The sequence below is a fragment of the Triticum dicoccoides genome, chromosome 6A (genome assembly GCF_002162155.2).
Source record: "Triticum dicoccoides isolate Atlit2015 ecotype Zavitan chromosome 6A, WEW_v2.0, whole genome shotgun sequence".
NCBI lineage: Eukaryota > Viridiplantae > Streptophyta > Magnoliopsida > Poales > Poaceae > Triticum > Triticum dicoccoides.
This window is the reverse complement of record NC_041390.1, coordinates 549,174,253-549,193,825: the sequence shown is the minus strand read 5'-3', so window position 1 is coordinate 549,193,825 and position 19,573 is coordinate 549,174,253. Positions and strand designations below refer to the sequence as shown.

Here is a 19,573-nt window from a genome sequence, read left to right as displayed (position 1 = left end):
TATTAGAAAGTTCCGAGTAACAATCTCCAACAAAAGCAAAAACAAAATTACAAGTCCAAAAGCCACAATCGGCCAAAATAGGATAAAATGCCTACACACATATCCTAGTACTGGATCGCCATCCAAATCAGTTGTACGTATCCTGTGCTACCGTCTCCCAAGGGTTGCACCCACAGGCAATAAGTTCCCTCACGTCCGCATGGTGAAGTAATGACCATGTAAGGATCCATCCAGACGCTCTGTAGATAACTTACAATCTTTTTTGAATCTTTGTTTTGTTAAACACAAAATCATTTCGACAGTTCCAAATAGCCCAAAGTAATGCACATACTCCCACACGAATTTGCGCCGCAGTATTGGGCTCCACCCCACCTAGGCACACACCCGAAGAAGCTTAATCTCCATCGGAAAGAATCAGGCTCGTTAGATAAGGTGACCTCCATCAACCTTTGAACTAAACTAAGCCATGCGACCCATCTGTCCCCAACCAGAGCTCGCCTGAACTGGATGTAAAATCCTGGTTGACAGACAATAATTGGAAACACACTTGTCTGGTTAATTTTTCTTGTAAACTATAAACTACTCCCTCCGTTCACAAATATAAGATGTTTTGGATATTTCAATATGGACTACATACGGACTGAAATGAGTGAACAAACACACTAAAACATGTCTATATACATCCGATTCATAAAAAAGTTAGAACAACTTACATTTGTGAATGGAGGGTCGAGGGAGTATGTTACTTAACTGACTGAGGTATTTCTTTTGTACTGCTTGTTGAAAAGTTGCATGTTCTCTTACATGAAATGAGGGAACCTACTGATTTGATGGGTCATCAAGTGCATGAAGTTTCTGTCTATGAATCTGGACCATGCTGAAGGGTTCACACCATTAGTTCACTTTGTACTGTGTGTTTGGAGCATGCGATGAGCCGATGATGCAGGATGAAAGCACATCCTTGTGTTTGATTGAATGTATGATATGAATAATTTGGTGATAGGTGGATGGAAGGAACTCATGATAATGTTCTTTTGTTCTGTTCCCATAAGGTGCTAAATTGTGATACTTGGACCTTATATGCCCTTGCAACAGTGAACAAACAAAGGATTTGTATGATCCCTTGGAAGATGGGATCATCCACCTGCACTATCCCATACAGCTACAAGCTTATTTCAAAGCAAAAATCTCACTGCTCTATTTTCTTTTACAGTGGTTTGGAGATGCTGAGAAGTTGACGAAGGCACTTTTCTCTTTTGCTAGCCGACTAGCTCCTGTCATCATATTTGTAGACGAGGTATGTTCATTTCAATAGGAAAATGCTTACCACTGCCTTGGTTATGAACAATCTCTTGGTATGATGCAATTTCATCTGATATGTCAGGTTGACAGCTTACTTGGCGCCAGAGGGGGTGCACTTGAGCATGAAGCAACAAGGAAGATGCGGAATGAATTTATGGCAGCTTGGGATGGTCTAAGGTCCAAAGAGAACCAACGGATCCTTATTCTTGGTGCTACGAATCGTCCATTTGATTTAGACGATGCTGTTATACGGCGTTTACCTAGACGGTAATATACGTTCTTGTGCTCTTTGCTTTCAAACAAGCTATGTTGATCTAGCAAGGTGTTCACCTGTTTCATTCTGTACAGGATATATGTTGGCCTTCCAGATGCGGAAAACCGAAAGAAAATTCTCAAGATTTTACTGGCTAAAGAAAACTTAGAATCTGATTTTAAATTCGATGAACTTGCTAATGTGACAGAAGGTTATTCAGGAAGTGATCTGAAGGTATTAAACAAGAGCTTTCATTACCTTCTTCCCTGTAGTTGAATGAAAGTGAAACCGTTCTGTTTTTGTTCTTTTTTGTGTGCAATCATTCAAATGTTTAATGTGCAGAACCTATGCATAGCTTCAGCATACAGGCCAGTTCAGGAACTTCTAGAAGAAGAAAAGAAGGTAGTTATGCCCTTTTAACTGTCGGCTTGATGCGAACATGTTCATAATCATCAAAACTTGTGTGCATCTCTTAATTCCTTGCATGTTTACTGTCTTCTGTAGGGACGTGTGAGTAGCAACAGCACTCACTTAAGACCCCTTGTATTGGATGATTTTATACAGGCAAAAGCCAAGGTATGTAGGCTCATCAATTTTCCTAAAATCACCAAGTTTTGTGTTTCCCACTACTACTCTTACATTGGTATCCCCTATGCAGGTAAGCCCGTCTATATCTCATAACGCAACAAGTATGAACGAATTAAGAAAATGGAACGAACAGTATGGTGAAGATGGCAGCAGGACAAAATCGCCGTTTGGGTTTGGCAACTGACATGTTACAGTAGCAAAGTGTTGTTTGTAAAATCAATAGGCTGCCTATTTAGTGACAGGAAGTCGGCCCCCATTTTTCGCCCAGAGCCTATTTATACAGCCTCTCAGTGATCCTGTACAAATAGCAAAATATCAAGTCAAACGACAAATTCCAAGTTTTCCTGTAGCTGGTACTACCGAGGATTCCCCAATTTTCCAACATTGCAACGCTGAGCTACAAATTTGCTCCAGCTCTGCAAGAGCCTGACCCAGGTGTAAGTAGCACCAGAAAGTTTCAGTTGTTGTATGGCACTAATTCCTTGGACTTCAACTCAATTTAGTATTTTTTTTCATTATAGCCCTCCAATGTTTCCAGACCACAATGATGCTATAGTATTGCCTGTGTCGGTGTGTAATAAAGATAACATTTTGAGTTTCTATCGTCGTTTTGCGCCCTTTATTTACTGGATGAGTTGTTGTTTTTCTTCTTTGTTAATCGCTATCTCCCGATATAGCAAAACACCAGCATTTAAGTTGTTGTATAATCTTTTTTTTTGTTGCTGAGGGGACTGCTGTATAATCTTTACCCGTGTCAATTGGAGCATTAAGGGATGGTAACCATGCACGTCAGGACTACAGAAGCGGTGGTTGGAACATATGGACATGGGGCCATGGGGGCGTGGTGGTGACTGGGCCGTGCTAATCCTAATCCGCATCTGCTCACGAGTGGCTCTGGACCCAAGCAGGACCACATGCGCACCGCGTGGTGCCATGCGGTACAGGAACTGCAGGTGAGAGTCTGGTCGAACAGCTAGGGATCTATGAATGCTCTCTCTGCGTGCTGATGCGCGGTCCGGTCATGCTGGAGGGACCACGTCTCTCTTTCTTTTCGTCGCGTCCAGGGCAATGATGAGGTGTGATCGTGCGAGCGAGTCGGCACGCCAGTGGTAGTCGTACGATCCTCCGCCTGGATAGTGATGGTGCTGTCTGTCGTTTACAAGAGAAATTATACTGCAAGCAAGCATGTGCCCAGACCAGAACGAGTCCGATCCGATCGCATGGGTGGGAAACACCTTCGCGTGCAAGCCAGTAACGTTCCCACCGTCCCGTCCAGCAGTAGTAAGTCAACGTTCAGATTTCACTTTCAAGTTGTACCGTGTTAAAAAAAAAGACATTTCACTTTCAAGCAGGTGCGGACAGGGCAGCTCAATGTACGGTGTAAATCTTTTTCTTTAGGGAACGTATGGTGTAAATCATTCCTCGGGTTTTTTTGACGGGTAAAAAACTTTATTTCTCAAATAATACACATGTCGTTTACAAGATAATAAGAAATAAAATCTGGAATCACAGATTCCCAAGAACTAGAGGATCTACTAATAATAAAAGAATTCGGGTTTAGTTTTCTTTACAAAAGGAGCTGGTAAACTGTCGCGAAAAGAAACAAAAACGAGCTGCAAAACCCAACTTGCATGGTACTACCAGTATTTCTCTCGCCAACAAACGTGTCCTCTCAGTATATATTCCATTCATCAAGCGACCAAAAGAAAGGCGAGGCAGACCGGACCAGACTAGAGCAGTCCGGTTGGTGGCCTCGCGGACTTGGTGAGGCACGAAGATCCCGGATCTGACTTCCGAGGGTTCTCGGAGTCTCGGGGATGGTTCGGTTGGTCGTGTCTCTACACTCTACCAATCCCCACAAAATGAAACAACAATGATGGAATACGTTTCTACCACTGCAATTTCGACCAACTGCTTATGTTGACCTCGCTATCCAACGAGTGCCCGACGTGATTCAACTACGAACAATTTATTCTGTACCGGCTACCGTCATAAAATGTTCTCCCAATGGAACCCAAGAACATGTTCATAGGCGCCGATCCCTATAGATTCTCCGGGAAGGAGATAAGATTAGGCTGCTTGTAATGGGCAGTATCATACTTCAGTATCATGCACATGATACGATACTATCTTCATAATGCACAGTATCATATACTAGTATCATAGGTAATCTTATTTATTGCCATACATGACACATAGTAGCATAGTATTTAATATGATACGGTATCATGATATGATACTCAACACTCTTTTTCTTCATTTAATTCTATGCCACCCCAGTAAAATAGTTTAGTTGGCATGCATGATATTAGCTATGATACTCCATCATCATTCGTGTCGCCGGCCGCCGTCATCGTCGGAGTGGTCCTTCTAGGGCGCGGAGCGCGGTAGCCCTACCTGGCCGCCGCGTGGCGCTCACGGAGGAGCCGCTCCACTTCCTCCCGCGTCATGCGAAGGGCCGCATCAGTTAAGGACGCCCCGGCTGGCAAGCCTTGCCCTTGCCCCTGCCGCTGCCGGCGACGGTATTGTCGGTTGATACTTCTTCAACGTATCTATAATTTTTTATTGTTCTATGCTATTATATTATCAATCTTGTATGCTTTATATATATTTACCGGCAACTTTATATCATTTTTTAGGGCTAACCTATTAACTTAGTGCCCAGTGCAAGTTCTGTTTTACTTGTTTTTGACTTTGTAGAATATCAGTACCAAACGAAGTCCAAATGCCAAGAAACTTTTTGTAGATTTTTTCTGCAATAAGAGACCCTGGAAGCTTCTGGAGGCCACGAGAAGATGTGGAGTGGCCCACTAAGCACCAGGGCGCACCACAGGCCTTTGGAGCGCCCTGATGGGTAGTGGGGCCCACGAGCCTCCTTTTGACCTACCTCCGCCTCTATAAATAAATACTCTAAAATCCCAAAACCTACAGGGGAGTCCAGGAAATCTTTTTCGTCGCCGCAAGTTCCAGAACCACGAGATCCAATCTAGAGGCCTTTTCCGGCACTCTGCCGAAGGGGGAAACGATCACGGAGGGGTTCTTCATTATCCTTGTTGCCCCTCCTATGATGCATGAGTAGTTTACCACGGACCTATGGGTCCATAGTTAGTAGCTAGATGACTTCTTCTCTCTCTCTGATCTTTAATACAATGTTCTCCCCAGTGTTCTTGGAGATCTATTTGATGTAATGACTTTTTGCGGTGTGTTTGTTGGGATCCGATGAATTGTGAGTTTATGATCATATCTATCCATGAATATTATTTGAGTTTTCTCTGAACTCTTTTATGCATGATTATTATAGCCTCGTATTTCTTCTCTGATTTATTGGTTTTGTTTGGCAAACTAGATTAATTTTTCTTGCCATGTGAAGAGGTGCTTTGTGATGGGTTCGACCTTGCGGTGCTCAATCTCAGTGACAGAAAGAGACATGACACGCATGTATCCTTTCTATTAAGGGTAACAAGATGGGATTTCTTTCATCCGTGAGTTTATCTTGTCTTACATCATGTCATCTTGCTTAAAGCATTATTCCGCTCTTTCATGAACTTAATACACTAGATGCATGTTGCATAGCGGTCGTTGTGTGGAGTAATAGTAGTAGATGCATAATCGTTTCGGTCTACTTGTCTCAGACGCGATGCCTATATATATGATCATTGCCTTGGATATCGTCATAATTATTTGCTTTTCTATGAATTGCCCAACAGTAATTTGTCTACCCACCGTATGCTATTTTCTTAAGAGAAGCCTCTAGTGAAAACTATGCCCCCCGGGTCTATTTTCTATCATATATTAAAACAAAAAATACCTTGCTGAAATTTTATTTTATTTTGTATTTTTTAGACCTATCTATCAAAAACTCTATCTTTTAATTTTGCTCATAACTGTTGAGGGATTGACAACCCTTCTATGCGTTGGGTTGCTAGTATTTGTTGTTTGTGTGCATGTGTTGTTTATATAGTGTTGCTTGGTTCTCCTACTGGATTGATAACCTTGGTTTCATAACTGAGGAAAATACTTATCTCTACTGTACTTCATCATCCTCTCCTCTTTGGGGAAATCCCAACGTAGCTCACAAGTAGCATCGGTCTTGCTAAGAGAACACTCCTCGCCGATCTTGGCGAGCTCCCCATTGAGGAGGCGTCGTCTCCGTGGTGGTCAGCAATCAGACGAGGGCTCAGGCCTCCGTGAGGTCGGGGTCCGCGCGGACCCAGGTCGCTGCCTCGTTGAACTTGGCGAACGGTGAGAGGCATGCCGCCTCCCTGGTCACCCTCTCCTTGTTGGGGAACGCAGTAATTTCAAAAAAATTCCTACGCACACGCAAGATCATGGTGATGCATAGCAATGAGAGAGGAGAGTGTTGTCTACGTACCCTCGTAGACCATAAGCGGAAGCATTATGACAACGCGGTTGATGTAGTCGTGCGTCTTCACGATCGACCGATCCTAGTACCGAAAGTACGGCACCTCCGCGATCTGCACACGTTCGACTCGGTGACGTCCCACGAACTCTAGATCCAGCAAAGTGTCGAGGGAGAGCTTTGTCAGCACGACGGCGTGATGACGGTGATGATGAAGCTACCGGCACAGGGCTTCGCCTAAGCACTGCAATGATATGACCGGGGTGGATTATGGTGGAGGGGGCACCGCACATGGCTAAGAGATCGATGATCAACTTGTGTGTCTATGGGGTGCCCCCTCCCCCGTATATAAAGGAGTGGAGGAGGAGGAGAGGGCCGGCCTCCTAGGCGCGCCCAAGGGGGGAGTCCTACTCCCGGTGGGAGTAGGATTCCCCCTTCCCTAGTTGGAGTAGGAGAGGGAAGGAAGGGGGAGAAGGAGAGAAGGAAAGGGGGGCGCCGCCCCCCTTCCTAATCCAATTCGGACCAGAGGGGAAGGGGGGGCGCGGCCTGCCCTGGCTGCCTCTCTCTTTCTCCACTAAAGCCCATTAGGGCCCATATACTCCCCGGGGGTTCCGGTAACCCCTCGGTACTCCGGTATATGCCCGAACTCTCTCGAAACCTTCCCGATGTCCAAACATAGTCATCCAATATATCGATCTTTATGTCTCGACCATTTCGAGACTCCTCGTCATGTCCGTGATCACATCCGGGACTCTGAACTACCTTTGGTACATCAAAACACATAAACTCATAATATCAATCGTCACCGAACGTGCGGACCCTACGAGTTCGAGAACTATGTAGACATGACCGAGACACGTCTCCGGTCAATAACCAATAGCGGAACCTAGATGTTCATATTGGCTCCCACATATTCTACGAAGATCTTTATCGGTCAAACCGCATAACAACTACGTTGTTCCCTTTGTCATTGGTATGTTACTTGCTCGAGATTCGATCGCCGGTATCTCAATACCTAGTTCAATCTCGTTACCGGCAAGTCTCTTTACTCGTTCTGTAATGCATCATCCCGTAACTAACTCATTAGTTACATTGCTTGCAAGGCTTATAGTGATGTGCATTACCGAGAGGGCCCAGAGATACCTCTCCGATACTCGGAGTGACAAATCTTAATCTTGATCTATGCCAACTCAACAAACACCATCGAAGACACTTGTACAACATCTTTATAGTCACCCAGTTACATTGTGATGTTTGATAGCACACTAAGTGTTCCTCTGGTATTCGGGAGTTGCATGATCTCATAGTCATAGGAACATGTATAAGTTATGGAAAAAGCAATAGCAATAAACCAAACGATCATCATGCTAAGTTAACGGATGGGTCAAGTCAATCACATCATTCTCTAATGATGTGATCCCGTTAATCAAGTGACAACTCATGTATATGGTTAGAAAACATAACCATCATTGATTCAACGAGCTAGTCAAGTAGAGGCATACTAGTGACACTCTGTTTGTCTATGTATTCACACATGTACTAAGTTTCCGATTAATACAATTCTAGCATGAATAATAAACATCTTTATTATTTCCTCTAGGGCATATTTCCTTCACTCCTTGCACAACACAAAGCCACACGACAAGGAGGAGTTGTCGTCACCGTGGCCACCTAGGTAGTGGGGAGGAGGCGCCCTTCCTCCTTTGTGACCGCCGGTGGAACCTCCTCCTTGACAGCCTTGCCATGCCAGATGCGGCATGGCGGCTGGTCGTGCGGGCATACCGGCTATTCACCGATGACGGTGACTCATCCTTCACGCGGTGTTTTGGATGCCGAGGTTGCGTGCGGGGGACACCTCTACCTTCACGCGGCAAAGAGGCAGCGAGAGTGACTCCTCCTTCACGTGGTAGAGCGGCGGCGACGCTGACTCTGCCTTAACGCAGGCTGGTGGCGGTGAGGATGACGCCAGACCACAGGCAATGATCGCTCGATCATGGGGTCGAGTTGCAGCTAGTACTCCTCGTCCATCGTCGCCACCTCTGCGACGAGGCATGGATGCTCCTCCTTGTCGCTGGAAGATGACAATTTCCTCCTTCTTAGAGGAGTCGGCGGCCATGGAGGTCGAGGGGCCCGGAGAGTGATGGTGGCGGTGCCAAGATCTAGATCCATATGGAGACCTGGAGCGTTGTTGCCTATCTCCGCAGAGAGCCATGACTTCGGCATGGTGATCTGGACGGCACCGGAGCGGAGAGGACCCGGGAAGTGGGGAGTAGAGAGGAAGAGGAGTGGTGTGATGCGGTGTGGACGACGTCGATGACGAGGTCATCTCCCACCGGGTAGGCCCACAAGGATCTAAACGTGGTTAAGGTCCATGGGGGGGCATGCCCATGTGATCTGAGTACAAGAATATCAATCAGTACGAAACATATTTGTTCACTCGGGCCAGTCACCCATCTGGGAATTCACTTGGACGACGAATATGTACTATCACTCAGATGATAGCATTCCAATGGTAGCGTTAACTAGGATAGTAATCTACATTAAGGTGCTGGTTAGCAGTAGTAGTGGGCGTGTATCTTTCATTGTCTTAATTAACCTGTAACAGAGCAAACGAGATGGGTCACACACTCTATATCATCACCCCTCGACATCTAGTTACAGGTTCACATCATTTGTAATCATACACCATGAAAGCACATTTTCTCCCTTGATGGTTTTGGTAATTAATGTCAACATACATATTGTTGGACTGATATTTTTACCTAGAACATTTCAGATAAGTTCAACAGCGGCATGGCAAGGACATGAGCATGTGGACCCCTTCAAAATGTCAAGGAAAACCAATACTATTAAAAGGGGATGTGGTATTGTTGATGAGGTTGTTGCTCAAAGTGCTTAGTGATATTGCTCCAAAAACCCTCAATCACTTTCCCAAAAACACATCTGTCCAAACCCTAATTCATCATTTTGGTCCCATAGAGATGATCATTCCATTGCCACAGCCAAAACCCTAACAATTCGGTTTGACCGAAATGGTTCTCGGTCCCACCGGGGCTGCCTTGCCAAGATTCTGTAATGAAGTCACTTCATTTCGGAATCACCAAGATGAATTGATCAGAATTACGGAGACACAGTTTTGCCCTAGCCATTGCACTTCGGTCCCACCGGGTTGGTATAATCAGTCTCACCGAAAAGCCTAACGGTCAAGTCTTTTGCACTAGTCGGTCTCACCGAGATTATCATATCAGTGCCACCGAGTTGGGTCAAGGCTTGTAACGGTTGGATTTTTGGTGTTGCCTACTTATACCCCTCCACCACCACTTACTCTCTAAGAGAGCCATCAGAACAAAACACAACTTCCACCATTCATTTTCTGAAAGAGAACCACCAACTCAGGTGTTGAGATTAAGATATTCCATTCCTACCATTTGAATCTTGATTTCTAGCCTCTTCAAATCGCTTTCCACTCCAATCCTTCTCCTACTCAAGCCAAATCTATGGGAGAGAGATTGAGTGTTGAGTAGACTATCATTTGAAGCATAAGAGCAAGGAGTTCATCACCAACACAACATCCATTACCTTTTGGAGAGTGGTGTCTCCTAGATTGGTTAGATGTCACTTGGGAGCCTCCAAGATCATGTGGAGTTGAACCAAGGAGTTTGTAAGGGCAAGGAGATCGGCTACTTTATGAAGATCTACCCGAGTGAGGCTAGTCCTTCATGGATGGAATCCATGGTGGAATAGACAAGGTTGCGTCTTCGTGGACCCTTCATGGGTGGAGCCCTCCGTGGACTCACGCAACAGTTACCCTCTGTGGGTTGAAGTCTCCATCAACGTGGACGTATGATAGCACCACCTATCGGAACCACGCCAAAAATCATCGTGTCTTCATTGCGTCTAATCTTCTGACCCCACCCCTTACTTTCCGCACAATTGCATGATTTACTATTTATGCTGCTTTAACTCTAGATATGCATGTGTACAAAGTCTTGGTGTTATCTTAACTTGTGCTAAAATCTGGCTAAGTTTCAAGAAAACTAAAAACTGCACCTTTGGTTAGTTAAGTGTGTATTCACCCCCCTCTATACCTATCTTCTTCGATCCTACAATCGGTATCAGAGCTTTGTTCTCCATTGCTTTGGTTTCATCGCCTTTGGAGGAAGATTGATGAGTCTACTTTGGGGAGTCTTAGACGTAGATGAGTCTACTTTGGGGAGTCTTAGACATAGAGTACCAATTCTTGATGGAGAGTACTATAACTCTTGGAAAACTAAAATGCTTGCTATCTTTGATGACTTTGACTTGAGTAAGTATGTTCAAAATCCTTTTGCGCCTCCTATTGATCCCTTGCAACCCACTCAGGAAGAGCATATTGACATGCTTTTTAATACTAGAACCATTGATATTATCATGAGAGGTTTACCTAGAAATGTGCTTATTTGCATGCAAAACTTTGAGTGTGCTTACACTATGTGGAGTGACCTTGAAAAACACTATCCAAATTACTCATTAAAGAATCTCAATGAAATTCTTCATAAGTCCATTGCCTTTTATAAGATGAAGCCTAGTGATCCTAAGTTTGATGAATGTCTATTTGAGCTTCATGACCTCATGCGTGCTAAAGGTGATGTTGGAACCATTAGTAACATTATCTCATAAACCATTAGAATTCACAAACTTGCACATTGTCATGATTATAAATCTAAAGAATCACTTGACCTAGGTGATGATCATATGCATGATGATGATGATGTTGAACATGGTTATTATGATGAAGATGAAGAATCTAACATCGAATATGAGAAGACTATGAGAAATCTTAGTCTCGTGGCTAACCGTCGGAATTACATGGCCGGAGGAAAAGAGTGGATTCTCGATACTGGTTGTACCGACCACATGAACGGAGATAGAGACATGTTCCGTGATCTTGCATAAAATGATGGTCCACACAAGTACGTGACTTTTGTAGATAACTCCAAGGGTAAGGTACTTGGCCTCGGTAAGGTGCCCATATCCAACGATAGTTCTATTCAAAATGTTATGCTCGCTTAATCTCTTGGTTACAATATTCTTTTTGTATCTAGACTAGCCGACTTTGGTTTCAATGTTCTATTTATCGGAGTAGATTACTGCTACTTCTTGAGCTTGCGTTGGTTTTTCCCTTGAAGAGGAAAGGGTGATGCAGCAAAGTAGAGATAAGTATTTTCCTCGGCTAAGAACCAAGGTATCAATCCAGTAGGAGGAACACACAAGTCTCCAATGATAGCACCTACACAAACAAACAAATACTTGCACTCAATGCGATAAAGGGGTTGTCAATCCCTTCATGGTTACTTGCAAAGGATGAGATTTGATAGAAATAGGTATAAAAGATAAATAAAAGTGCAAAACAAAATAAAGGTAAATAAATTGTAGCAAGCTATTTTGTGTTTTTGGGTTTATAGATATGAAAATAACATGATCAAAGATAGACTCGGGGGCCATAGTTTTCACTAGAGGCTTCTTTCTCAAGCAAAAAGCATACGGTGGGTAAACAAATTACTGTTGGGTAATTGATAGAAAAGCGCATAGTTATGACGATATCCATGGCAACGATCATGTATATAGGCATCACGTCCGAGACAAGTAGACCGACTCCTGCCTGCATCTATTACTATTACTCCACACATCGACCGCTATCCAGCATGCATTTAGAGTATTAAGTTCATAAAAAATGGAGTAACGCCTTAAGCAAGATGACATGATGTAGACAAAGCAAGTCCAACCAATATGAATAAACCCCGTTGTTTACCCTTAATGAAAAAAATAAAAATACATGTCAGGTCCCCTTCTGTGGGTTTGAGCACCGCAAGATTGAGCCCATTACAAAGCACCTCTCCCATTGCAAGATAAATAAATCTAGTTGGCCAAACTAAACGGACAGATCGGAGAGAAATAAAAAGTTATAATAATCATGCATATAAGAATTCTGAAAAGATTCAAATAATATTCATGAATAATCTTATCATAAACTCACAATTCATCGGATCCCAATAAATACACCACCCAAGAAGATTACATCGAATAGATCTCCAAGAACATCGAGGAGAACATTGTATTAAAGATCAAAGAGAGAGAAGAAGCCATATAGCTACTAGCTATTGACCCATAGGTCTATGCTAAACTACTCACACATCATTGGAAGGGCGGCAAGGTTGATGTAAAGGCCCTCAGTGATTGATTCCCCCTCTGGCAGGGTACCAGAGAAGGCCTCCAGATGGGATCTTGGAAGAATAGAAACTTGCGGCGGCGAAAAAAGTATTTTGGCGGGCTCTCTGATGTATTGGGAATATTTGGAAATTTACAGAGGTGGAATTAGGTCAAGAGGTGCCACGAGGGACCCACAAGCCTGGTCCATAAAAAATCCACAAAAAGTTTTGCAGTGTTTGGACTCCATTTGATATTGATTTCTCGCGATGTAAAAAAACAAGCAAAAAACAACATCTGGCACTGGGCACTGGGTCAATAGGTTAGTCCTAAAAATGATATAAAGTTGCTATAAAATGATTGTAAAACATCCAAGAATGATAATATAATGGCGTGAGTACTTCATAAATTATAGATACGTTGGTGACGTATCATAGACCATTCTTGAACACTGTTAATGCTAAAATAGATTGTGAGAAACAAACTGTCGGTGTTAGCTTTGGTGATGAGTCTCATGAGTTTAATTTTTCCAAGTTTAGTAGAAAACCTCATAAGAAAGAATTGCCTAGTAAGTATGAAATAATTGGTCTTGCTTCTATTGTTGTGCCTCCTACTGATCCACTAGAACAATATCTGCCAGACCAGGAAAATGATTTACATATGCATGAAAGCAATGAAATAGAAAAGATTTTCTTTGAACAATGTCCTCTGCTTAAACAGAATTTTCATATTGAAACTCTAGGAGGTCCTCCTCCACCTAAAGGTGATCCTGTGTTTGAATTAAAACAATTGCCAGACACTTTGAAATATGCTTATCTTGATGAGAAGAAGATATATCTTGTTATTATTAGTGCTAACCTTTCAAAACATGAATAAGAAAGATTATTGAAAGTTCTAAGGAAGCACCGAGCTGCTATTGGATATACTCTTGATGATTTAAAGGGCATTAGTCCCACTCTATCTCAACACAAGATTAATATGGAACCTGGTGCTAAACCCGTTGTTGATCACCAACGTCGGTTAAATCCGAAGATGAAAAAAGTGGTAAGAACGGAAATATTAAAACTTCTAAAAGCAGGTATAATCTATCCTATAGATGATAGTAGATGGGTAAGTCCTGTTCATTGTATCCCTAGGAAAGGAGGTATTACTGTTGTTCCTGATGATAAGAATGAACTTATTCCACAAAGAATTGTTACATGATATAGAATGGTAATTGATTTTAGAAAAATAAACAAAGAAACTAGAAAAGATCATTACCCTCTGTCTTTTATTGATCAAATGCTAGAAAGATTATCTAAGCACACACATTTTTGCTTCCTTGATGGATATTCTGTTTTTTCACAAATACCTGTTTCTCAACCTGATTAAGAAAAGACCACCTTTACTTGTCCCTTTGGAACTTATGCTTATAGACGTATGCCTTTTGGTTTATGTAATGCACCTGCTACCTTTCAAAGATGTATGACTGCTATATTCTCTGACTTTTGTGAAAAGATTGTTGAGGTTTTCGTGGATGGCTTTTCTGTTTATGGGAAGTCTTTTGATGATTGTTTAAGCAATCTTGATCGAGTTTTGCAGAGATGCGAGCTAACAAATCTTGTCTTGAATTGGGAGAAGTGCCACTTTATGGTTAATGAAGGTATTGTTTTGGGCCATAAAATTTCTGAAAGAGGTATTGAGGTGGACAAAGCTAAGGTTGATGTAATTGAGAAAATGCCATGTCCTAAAGATATCAAAGGTATTCGTAGTTTCCTAGGTCATGCTGGTTTCTATAGGAGATTTATCAAAGACTTTTCTAAAATTTCTAGGCCCCTTACAAATCTTTTGCAAAAGGATGTTCCTTTTGTTTTTGATGATGATTATTTAGAAGCCTTCGAAACACTCAAGAAAGCCTTAATTTCCGCACCTATTGTTCAACCACCTGATTGGAACTTGCCTTTTGAAATTATGTGTGATGCTAGTGATTATGATGTTGGTGTTGTTCTATGACAAAGAGTTGATAAGAAACTGAATGTTATTCATTATGTTAGTAAAACTCTAGACAATGCTCAATGAAATTATGCCACTTCTGAAAAAGAAATTCTAGCATTGGTGTTTGCTTGTGATAAATTTAGATCTTATATTTTTGATTCAAAAGTAATTGTTCACACCGACCATGGTGCTATTAAATATCTTATGGAAAAGAAAGATGATAAACCTAGGCTTATTCGGTGGGTTCTCTTGCTACAAGAATTTGATTTGCATATCACTGATAGAAAAGGAGCAGAGAACCCCATAGCTGATAACTTATCTAGGCTTGAAAATGTCCTTGATGACCCACTACCTATTGATGATAGTTTTCCTGATGAGCAGTTAGCTGCAATAAATGTTTCGCATAACACTCCTTGGTATGCTGACTATGCTAATTATATTGTTGCTAAATATTTATCACCTAGCTTTATATACCAACAAAAGAAAAAAATTCTTCTATGATTTAAGACATTACTTTTGGGATGACCCACATCTATATCAAGAAGGAGTAGATATTATTATTAGACGTTGTGTACCTGAGCATGAACAGGGACAAATCCTATGGAAATGTCACTCTGAAGCTTACGGAAGGCATCATGCGGGAGACAGAACTTCTCACAAGGTATTGCAGTCTGGGTTTTATTGGCCTACTCTTTTCAAGGATGCTCATAGGTTCGTCTTATCTTGTGATGAATGTCAAAGAGTAGGTAATATCGGTAAGCATCAAGAAATGCCTATGAATTATTCACTTGTTGTTGAACCATTTGATGTTTGGGGATTTGATTACATGGGACCTTTTCCTTCCTCTAATGGGTATACACATATTTTGGTTGTTGTTGATTATGTTACTAAGTGGGTAGAAGCTATTCCAACTAGTAGTGCTGATCACAACACCTCTATTAAAATGCTTAAGGAAGTTATCTTCCCAAGGTTTGGAGTCCCTAGATATTTAATGACTGATGGTGGCTCACACCTTATTCGTGGTGCTTTCCATAAAATGCTTGCCAAGTATGATTTTAACCATAGAATTGCATCACCCTATCATCCTCAGTCTACTGGTCAAGTTGAACTTAGCAATAGAGAAATAAAATTTATTTTGCAAAAGATTGTCAATAGGTCCCGGAAGAATTGGTCTAAAATTAGATGATGCACTTTGGGCTTATAGAACAGCATATAAAAATCCTATGGGTATGTCTCCTTATAAAATGGTTTATGGAAAAGCTTGTCATTTGCCTCTTGAGTTAGAACATAAAGCATATTGGGCAATCAAAGAACTCAACTATGATTTCAAACTTGCTAGTGACAAGAGGTTATTTGATATTAGCTCATTAGATGAATGGAGAACCCAAGATTATGAAAATGCCAAGTTATTTAAAGAAAAAGTTAAAAGATGGCATGATAAAAGAACCCAAAAGCGTGAGTTCAAAGTTGGAGAATATGTTCTTTTGTACAACTCTCGTTTCAGATTCTTTGCAGGAAAACTCCTCTCCAAATGGGAAGGTCCCTACGTTATCGAGGAGGTTTATCGATCTGGAGCTATCAAAATAAATAATGCAGAAGGTACTAACCCGAAGGTTGTTAATGGGCAACGAACAAAACATTATATCTCAGGTATGCCCATTAATGTTGAAAGCAATATTATCCAAACTATGACACCGGAAGAACACATAAAAGAGACCTTCCAGAACACTCCAAAATCGTGAAAAAGAGGAGGTGCATGATACGGTAAGTAAACGGACCCCGAAAAATCTGTAAAAATATTTTCTGTCCGTTTTGGAAAATATAAAAAATTAGGAAAATAAGAAACTACCGGGCAGGTCACCCTGGTGGGCACAAGACACCAGGGCGCGCCTGGCTTGCCAGGCCAGGCGCGCCCAGGTGGGTTGTGCCCACCCCGGGTACCTTCCGGACTCCGTTTTTCTTCTGTTTGCTTGTTTCTCAAGATAAAAAATCTTTATATACCCCCCGAACCTATTGACTATCATATCACGAAGAAATCTTCTGTTTTCTTTTCTTGTTGTTTTTGGTTAGATCCGTTGAGCCAGGCATCATGTATTCTCCTTCCTCCAACAACGTGTAAGGGGATGCTTGGTTGATGAAGATCGAGCTGAAGAGAGAAGAACCCGAAGAAGCTGTCAAAGAGGAACAGAGCAAGGAGGCTATCGAAGATCAAGCGGCGGTGGTCGAGCCAACCCTGCCTACCGAGGAGGAAGAATAAGATATCCTGAAACCTTATTATGCTCATCTTACCCCTACTGAGATTGAAGCCTTTTGGATCATCGAAACGGTTCGTGTGCAAAATAAATATCTCACCCGTGAAAAAATTCTATTGCAAGAGCACATCACCTTCCTCCGGAACGTCATCTGTAGAATGTAGAATCTTTTGATCATGAAGGACAAGATCGCCTCTACTTAATCACCACCTTCTTCTTCATCACCAAAATAAAATTGAGTATCGGGTATGGGCACTCCCCTTGGCTTCCGCCAAGCTTGGGGGAGGTGCCCCGGTATCGTATCACCCCCACTATATTTTTCCTTTACTTATTTTAGTTTGATCCTTAGTTATCTTTTGCCTTAGATGAATAAAAGTTTAGTTTGATCCTTTCTTTTTGAGAGTTTGCTTAGTGATCTATCCTTGTAATCATGTGCAAGATATATAATAAAGTTTAGTTTGAGTTTTTATTTTCTTTACTTTCATGTTTCAATAAAAATGAAGGAAATAAATGAAAAAGATCATGTGCTAATCTTATGGTAGGTAATGATACCACATAAGGAAAAGTATAAGTAGAAAATTTTGTTAGAGATTGACAAACATAGCATTGGTCAATGATGCAACTCATGAAAGAATTAATAAGGGAAGAGAAGATTCACATACAAATACACTATCCTGGAAATCTTTTGTGATTGTGAGCCCCCATCAAAATATTATATGCCAAAATTGTTGACGTTGGACAAGGAAGACAACATAATGATTTACGTTTGTTCATATTCACATAGAAGTTATATTGTCATAGATCCTTCAACCCAAATACTATTTGTGCATCCAAAAACCCTTAAACCCAAATCTTATCTTCAAGAGTCCACCATACCTACCTAGGGATTGAGCAAGATCCCTCAAGTAAGTTGCCATTGGTGCAATAAGGCAATAAAAGTTACTTCTAAAAGTGTTAGATCATTTAGTGTAAGAGAAAATTGAGCGTTGTACGAACTTGTGATAGCAAAGAATAAAAGTGACAGACTGCATAATAAAGGTTGTTATCATAAGGGGCAATATAACTTGACGTTCTTTTGCCCTATGGGGCTGAGCATACAAACAAATAAGCGCATGGCAACCTCTTCTTCCCTATGCGAAGGGCCTATCTTTTACTTTCATGTATTTACTTTTATGCAAGAGTCAAAGTTTTTCTCTCTATCCTTTTTATTTTCTCCTTTGGCAAGCATCATGTGGTGAGAAAAGATCTAGGCACATATGTCCAGTTGAATATGGGTAGCATGAGTTATTATTATTGACATCACCCTTGAGGTGAATACGTTGGGAGGTGAAATTATAAGCCCCTATCTTTCTATGTGTCCGGTTGAAACGTTTTGCTCATGTGTATGCGGTGAGTGTTAGCAATCATAGAAGAATATATGATGGTTGAGTATGTGGACTTGCCTAAAGGCTCCGATACATGACCCTTCCTAAAAAGATGATGAATTGTAGTTACAAAGTTGACTAAGAACATAGTTTGTTGGTTTCCAATAGAGTTTATGATTTATACTTCGTTGTTGTGATGAATTGTTACTTATTCATGAGAAGTCTATGATAAAAGTTTTAAGTTAAAGTTTGTTGCTATTATAATAATTCACATGATGCTTCTATGTCTGTATTTTATTTTATCGACACCTCACTCTCTAAGCATGTGGACATGTTTTTCGATTTTGGTTTTTGCTTGAGGAGAAGCGAGGTCTAAGCTTGGGGGAGTTGATACGTCCATTTTGCATCATGTTTAACTACTATTATTTATAATGTTTTTGTGCATAATGATGTTTTTTGGAGTAATTCTAATGCCTTTTCTCTCATGATATGCAAGGTACACACAAAGATGGAGAATTTCGACAGCTAAAAATCTGGACTTGAAAAAGCTATGTCAGGCTACCTATCCCGCACAACTCCAAATAAGCTGAAACTTCCCGAGTATTTTTTATGGAATAAATAAGAAATACTTGAGAAAATAACCACCGGAGGGGGATACCTGGTGAGCACAAGACACCAGGGCGCGCTTGGGAGGCGTGCCCTGGTGGGCTGTGCTCAGTCCAACCCACCTCCAGTGCCCATCTTCTGGTATATAAGTCATTTTGACCTAGAAAAAAAATAAGGGGAGGACTTTCGGGACGGAGCGTCGCCATTGATACGTCTCCATCGTATCTATAATTTTTGATTGTTCCATGCCAATAGTCTACAACTTTCATATACTTTTGGCAACTTTTTATACTATTTTTGGGGACTAACATATTGATCCAGTGCCCAATGCCAGTTCCTGCATAGAAAATCCATATCAAACGGAGTCCAAATGGGATAAAAACCGAGGGAGATCTTTTTTTGGAATATAAGTGATTTTTGGGAAGAAAAATCCACGTGAGACGATGCCTGAGGGGGCCACGAGGCAGGGGGACGCGCCCCAGGGGGTTAGGCGTGCCCTGGGCCCTCGTGGCCACCCCGTAAGGCGTTTGATACCCTTCTCTCGCCGCAAGAAAGCTAATATCTGGATAGAGATCGTGTTAAAATTTCAGCCCAATCGGAGTTATGGATCTCCGGGAATATAATAAACGGTGAAAGGGCGGAATCTGAGAACGCAGAAACAGAGAGAGACAGAGAGACAGATCCAATC

General features: G+C 41.7%; 1 protein-coding gene across 3 annotated transcripts in view; it reads left to right on the top strand.

Annotated features, from left to right (window-relative positions):
- Positions 1–2,745, top strand: part of LOC119317846 — a 12,540-nt gene extending 9,795 nt beyond the window's left edge. For all 3 annotated transcript variants that reach the window (XM_037592346.1, XM_037592345.1, XM_037592344.1), the window contains 6 exons: positions 1,214–1,297; positions 1,385–1,569; positions 1,651–1,789; positions 1,898–1,957; positions 2,060–2,131; positions 2,214–2,745. In XM_037592346.1, coding sequence (XP_037448243.1) covers positions 1,214–1,297; positions 1,385–1,569; positions 1,651–1,789; positions 1,898–1,957; positions 2,060–2,131; positions 2,214–2,327 — 654 coding nt within the window. In that variant the 3' untranslated portion in view covers positions 2,328–2,745. The remainder of the gene's footprint in view (positions 1–1,213; positions 1,298–1,384; positions 1,570–1,650; positions 1,790–1,897; positions 1,958–2,059; positions 2,132–2,213) is intronic.
- The last annotated feature ends 16,828 nt before the right edge of the window (positions 2,746–19,573 follow it).